The sequence below is a fragment of the Musa acuminata genome, chromosome BXJ3-8, assembly GCF_036884655.1.
Source record: "Musa acuminata AAA Group cultivar baxijiao chromosome BXJ3-8, Cavendish_Baxijiao_AAA, whole genome shotgun sequence".
NCBI classification, from domain to species: Eukaryota; Viridiplantae; Streptophyta; class Magnoliopsida; order Zingiberales; family Musaceae; genus Musa; species Musa acuminata.
In genome coordinates, this window is record NC_088356.1 from 10,495,001 (window position 1) to 10,500,994 (window position 5,994).

A 5,994-nucleotide genomic window follows, 5' to 3' on the forward strand; every position below is an offset into this window, starting at 1 on the left:
AACAACAACAACAAAGCTGAAAGTCTTAATTATCTGGAGTCGGCTACATGAATCTTTTGCCATAAGTGTGGTCATGAAAAAGACATATCTTTGTCCTTGAAATTTCAAACTAAATTTTCTTAACTAAAGCTCACTTTTCCTGTTTTTGACAGTGTTTTTGAAGCTGAAAGACCAGGCTGCAAATTTACTATTCGGCAACGGATTGGGACATACTTTTACAAGGTAGGTACCTAAATTTCGTTGCTAAGTAATTATCTTTCTAGGACTGTTAGACATCTCTTCAGTGTGCCTTATTCCTAGTTAAGGATCATAGTTTGCCTCAAGAAATCCTCGTAGGGACTTATTAAGCGTAATTGGTTATTGTACATTGTTCTGGATGCAGGGAGTTCTATATGGATCAGTTGGATTTGTTTGTGGTATTGTAGGCCAAGGCATTGCCAACCTAATAATGACTGCTAAGCGGTACAAACTTATACTCTTCATAGATATCATTTAAATTTAGATGCATCTGAACATAATATCTTCATTACTCAATCTCTTTTGGTCTTTTTTTGTGTTTTGCTAGAATGTCTTATCTGATTTGGTGAATTCAGTGTTTACAATGGGCCATCAAAACAGGAGTCTATCATCTTATTCAGAACAAGTTTATATGTTTCCTTTTACAGTTGCATGCTGCTTACTTAGAGACATGCTATCCATGATTCTTTAGTTGAACAAACCCAACAGTTGCATTATTATTGGGCGTTACAAAGCTAGAAGTTGTGTACTTTGGATCCTATTGTAAGTAGGATGACTGGGATTTCTCTTTGAAACTCAGTTTTGATTTGATTTTGGGTTGAATTAGATCAAATTTCCAATAATCTTGAATTGGATGGGTCTCAATGTGAACTACTTACTCGATGTTAGGGTTCATCAGTGGACTCACCCACCCAAGTGTTGTGGTGACTAGTAAGGGTCCATAGTGATCCAATTTGGTTACTTGACCTCAGGTTCAGTGTACTGCAGCGTACCATTCGTATGGGTGGTATGTACTGATTGAACAAGGGATTGGTATGCGCGGTACATCGGTACATCTTCATGTATCTTATGTTGGTATGCTTGGTATGGTTCGGTATGACTCGGTATATATCATACCGACAGCTGGTTGGTACATCGGTACGGATTGGTAAGGTGAACCATGTTTGACCTTGACATTAATGGAATATTCTGGACCAAGGAAGGAGTCCTCAAGTTGTTAGTTTTCTGGACCAAGATTTTAAATATACTGCTTGATTTATTTTGCTATTAGAGGTGAATAGTGTTTAAGGTGCATTTGACAACAATCTTCTATCTTTTATTCTCTGGCTTATCTCTTGAGGATTAAAATAAGAAGTTGCATAAACTCATATTATCTACTAATTTTCCTGTTACTGTGGATATCTTGTTTTGCTCACATTATGCTAATTTGCAGAATTCTCCACCTTCTAAATATGAATAACTAATATGTAATATATCTAAACTCTAAAGTAAGTTGTATTAACTTTGGAAGAAAGCAATGTGACATGTGGCATATTATAGATGCAAATTTCCAAATGGATATGGAGGACAGTAGTGAAATACTTATATCATGACTCTAAATATCCATAAAATCCTCCTAATTATTATTTTGCTTCTTAAGTTTGAGACTTTGTTAATTGCTGTTAAACTGATGTTGGACATACTCCATGTTAAATTTGAGACTGTGCTCATTGCAGTTTGAAAGATCAAAGAAGTAGGTCTCGTTCATTATAAATTTGAGAGTTATTTATGTCTGTGTTCATAATGTGGCTTTTGAAATATATTCCTTGGTGTTGCCATAGTTTGCTGGATTAACTTCACAAGTAGTAAGTAAAAAGTTTTAGATATTTCATGATTTTAGGTTCCTGTGTATTATCTTCTGAAATAGACCTTTGTATGTTTTGCATGCACAGAGTATACTGCTGTATCTTGTTTTTCTGAATTCCTTTTTATCATGTCCAGGAGTGTAAGGAAATCTGATGAAGATATACCTGTTCCACCACTTGTTAAAAGTGCTGTTCTTTGGGGTATGCGGATTAATGTTAAGCATGATAGCCTTGTCAAAAGTTTGTCTTATGTTGAATTTGCTACAATGAGTTGCTGCATCACTTGTGTTATCAACTTAGCATTTGGATTTTTCTCATCTCAATGTTCTGAAATCATAAAATGGAGCTTAATTTCTTTGTTATTTGATTTATTTTTGTTAAGCTTATATGCAAATGAACCTAGCCATGCTTTTAATGCTAATCTTACACCATTAGGACAATACATTTAGCTGACCTCATTGGTCTATAGACATCATTATATACAATCCTCGGTCTAATTTTTGTTATTTTGCCACCATTTTTTCCTGAACTAACCATTAAAATCCCATCCAATTGAGCCATTTTCCTCTCAATTGTGTCTTAATTAGGACAATACTTGTAGAAAGTTTGCTTTGATCATATATTTCAAACGATCAATTGATTGAAGGGAGAAAAGGAATAAAGTTTATTCTTATCGAATAATTATGACATATTTGTTTTAGTGTTGGGAGAATGTAAATTACTAGTTGTTAATTAGAAGCCTCAACAACCAAAATGGTCCACCTCCAGTAGCCATTGTATGATTTATAAGGTTAGTAACCACAGAGTTCAGTATACACCCAACTCGTGGATATGTGTGTTCAATCCAATTCATGGGATGGAGACTAAAGTCCATGTCAAGGATAACATAATTTTGGAATTGATGCTAGTATCAACCAAGGGAATTGGGCTGGGGTGGTTTGGGGATCGGTACATAGTTTTGGTTGCAGATTGAATGTGGAAGATAAAAAAGGGGAAAAACTCCCCTAGTATATGTAAGGCCTTCGGAGATTGGCTAGAAAGTCTGGTATTGTCATGATCAGTCCTGATGGGCTGTGGTTAGAAGCTGTCAGAAACTTGGTTGGAATTGGACCGACCGATGGGAATTCATGAAATGTAGTGGAACTGTTTGAGAGTGATTGAGCAAGCCAGAATTCGTCAGGAATGAATTGGAAAACAGGAGTTAGCAAGTTCAACAAAATATCTGCCTTTTTCCACCATTATGACTGATCCTCATTGGTTCCCGACAATTCCTTGTATCCCTTGAAAAGACAATTTGTGTGGGGTCTTATCAATCCTGACATAAATCAGTCTAACTCACAAGCACTGGTCCAAGTAATGTTGCTTTATTTTAGGGAAGGGCATAAACCTTTTCATTCTAAAATTCAATTGGATGACATATGGTAGGTCAGACATGTTGAATGGACTAATCTGACACCGATTTTTTAGGTGCCATTAAGATATTCTCTGTATTATATAAACATAAATGTGTTCTGAAGTAAATATGAAATTAGATTTCTAGTTAAGTTACCTTAAGAATTTGAAATCATTTTAAAAGTTTTTTAACATGGACTTGGATAATTCTTCATTTGAAGTTCATGGTGAAACATTTTGTACATTTTATCTATAGAAGACATAAATTTTTGCCATATGTTTCATTGTGCTAGTACAAATTGATCTATATGTAGCTGTTTTTTTTGCACATATGGTAACTATTGATGAATCTTTCATGAGTAAAGCTTATACCTAATGAGTCTGCTTGAAATTCAGGTGTCTTTCTAGCAGTATCTTCTAATACTCGCTATCAGATTATTAATGGCCTAGAGTGTGTGGTTGAGGCATCACCATTTGCCAAACGCATCCCACCTGTTGCTATGGCTTTCACAGTTGGAGTTCGTTTTGCCAACAACATCTATGGGGGTATGCAGTTTGTGGATTGGGCTCGATGGAGTGGCGTTCAATGAGGTATTATTAGAACTTTAGCTTCTTTATATTCTGCAAATAGAAAAACTTAACTTGTCTTAAGAATTTACCTGACTTATATTAGCTTTAAAAAAAAAAGATCAAAACTGTTTATTTCTAGTGGTAGTTTAGTTTCTATTTATCCAGGCAGTATTTACATGGACCAGCCCTCGTCAAGTGATCTAGGGTTGAAACCCTCTCTCTCTCTCTCTCTCTCTCTCTCTATATATATATATATATATATATATATCTAAAAATCTATCTATCTATCTATCTCCTCCCCCAAAAAATCATGATGCTGGCCTGCCTGCCTCCTACAGCTGATGGCCTTGGTATTCCTCTTCCTCTTCCTCCTCTTTTCTTCGTCTGCTTCTCTTCCTCTTCTCCTTCCCCTCCTCTCCCCCTCTCCTCCTTTCCTTAATGGTATCGCACTATGTACCATTATATCATGTGTTAGTATGCCAGTGTCTGGTGTGGCCAGTGTCTCAGATTTTAAACCATGGTAACAATATGGGGGTAGTTTGATGGTTACTGCTCTTTGTTTGATGGTTCACCATTGGTAGTCTTGCAAATCTTGTGCAGTATCATCCCAATACATGGCAGACTGGGGAACTTACAGAGCTAATTTCATTGCTTTTGAGAAAGTGTCTGGTTTTCCTTTTTCAATCTTTTTAAGCCCTTTCTTAATTATGTAGGTTAACTAGATACAGTTTCTTTAACCGTGTTCTTATTATACTCTCTTTATGACCTAACTTTTGCAGGGTATAGAAAGACCCTATTATTGGAAAGCCTGCAGTGTTATTACTAAAGCGATATTATCACATTGCTTTTGTTGATGATGTTTTCCGGTGCCATGCAGCAATTGGCATCAGGTCACAGGGTAGTTCAACAAAGAGAAGTTTGTTATCTGAGTGAGGGAACTGAGAAAATTGCTTCTTTATCATCTTCTTCTTGCATTTCAATCATCGGATGGCTGATGTCCCATTAATATTATCTTATTGTAAGATTATTCTTTCAACCAGGTTCTAGGATGTTAGATTTTTCTTGAATTCAAATTTTTCATTGGAGCCGCGCACAGGACATCAGCAAACAGGATGTAATTATATAACTTGTTCCTGTAGAATCACACAGACACCTCATCCATGAAGAACACGAGGCTAGATTGGTTTTTTATCATCTGATTGCAGATATAACTAGGACTCTCCCCCTGCTAGAAGTCTAATTGCAGTGTCTATGAATCTTTAGGCTGTGTTCCCATGCCTGAACTCAAGTAACTCCGATTCCATATGTTCTTATTTTAGACTGTGTTCCTCTATGATCATTTGCTGATTTATTATCTTCAATCATATCTTGGTTGTCTCAGTTCACTGGTATAAGGAGCAAAATCTCACCATGGGACAAATGACTGATTCACTCTCAGACCTTACTCTCAACTTTTGCTCCTAACTATTTTTAGATTTTGCAGGATTTATCTGACTCTTTTGACAGATTCTCCCCTCCTTGTGGTGATCCTCCTTGATGAGTTTTCAATGTGAATCAAATTCACTGCAAATATAGCATCTATGTTGATGCACAGAGGCACACAGCTTTGTCCTACCTAGCAGCACAATGAATAGAAACTATTGATTGGTTACCATTGACATGTTTACAAAGTAACCTTCAAGAAGTGCCTTCCCCTCTTGGCAAGTTGGAAGATTTATGTGCATATGATGGATTCCAATGCTGCATATGGTACTAAGTGCACAAATGCACTCAGAACTTGTACATACCTCTTTGCTAAGCAGCTGATTCTTTCCTCCTTCACCTGCTGGTCTAAACATATGCTGTTCATACCATCCTTTCATCATGTTTACTTGGACAGTCTAATGCAAATGGACTATCAAGCTTGATGAATTCTTTCAGTCTTATTCCAACTCAACAATTGATGCCTGAGAGGAGAGAATACAGTTGGTGACATTGTTGACTATATCCGTCATATGGATAGCTGCTCTTCTGTTGGTGCATTCTTAGTGCCATGGAGCAGCATTTGCATGCAGTGTTGACTCATGATGGTGATTGTCTAATCATGGCCCATGTTAATATGAACAAAGTATCTACTTTGATGGGTCAGTGTCTATATATATACATACAGATCAGTTGGCCTTGAATGTAA

The 5,994-nt window shown here is 36.5% G+C and overlaps 1 protein-coding gene across 2 annotated transcripts in view; it reads left to right on the forward strand.

Moving 5' to 3' along the window:
- LOC135644837 (protein RETICULATA-RELATED 1, chloroplastic-like) overlaps positions 1-5,743 on the forward strand; it is a 7,498-nt gene extending 1,755 nt beyond the window's left edge. The window contains exons 4-9 of one of the 2 annotated variants that reach the window (XR_010498607.1): positions 153-222; positions 383-462; positions 1,999-2,063; positions 3,651-3,845; positions 4,604-4,842; positions 4,964-5,743. Coding sequence is in view for 1 of the 2 variants with exons in the window: in XM_065162758.1 (XP_065018830.1) it covers positions 153-222; positions 383-462; positions 1,999-2,063; positions 3,651-3,844 (409 nt within the window). In the remaining variant the exon portion in view is untranslated. Of the gene's footprint in view, positions 1-152; positions 223-382; positions 463-1,998; positions 2,064-3,650; positions 3,846-4,603 lie in introns of both variants that reach the window. The other variant, XM_065162758.1, reaches the window with a different exon arrangement.
- The last annotated feature ends 251 nt before the right edge of the window (positions 5,744-5,994 follow it).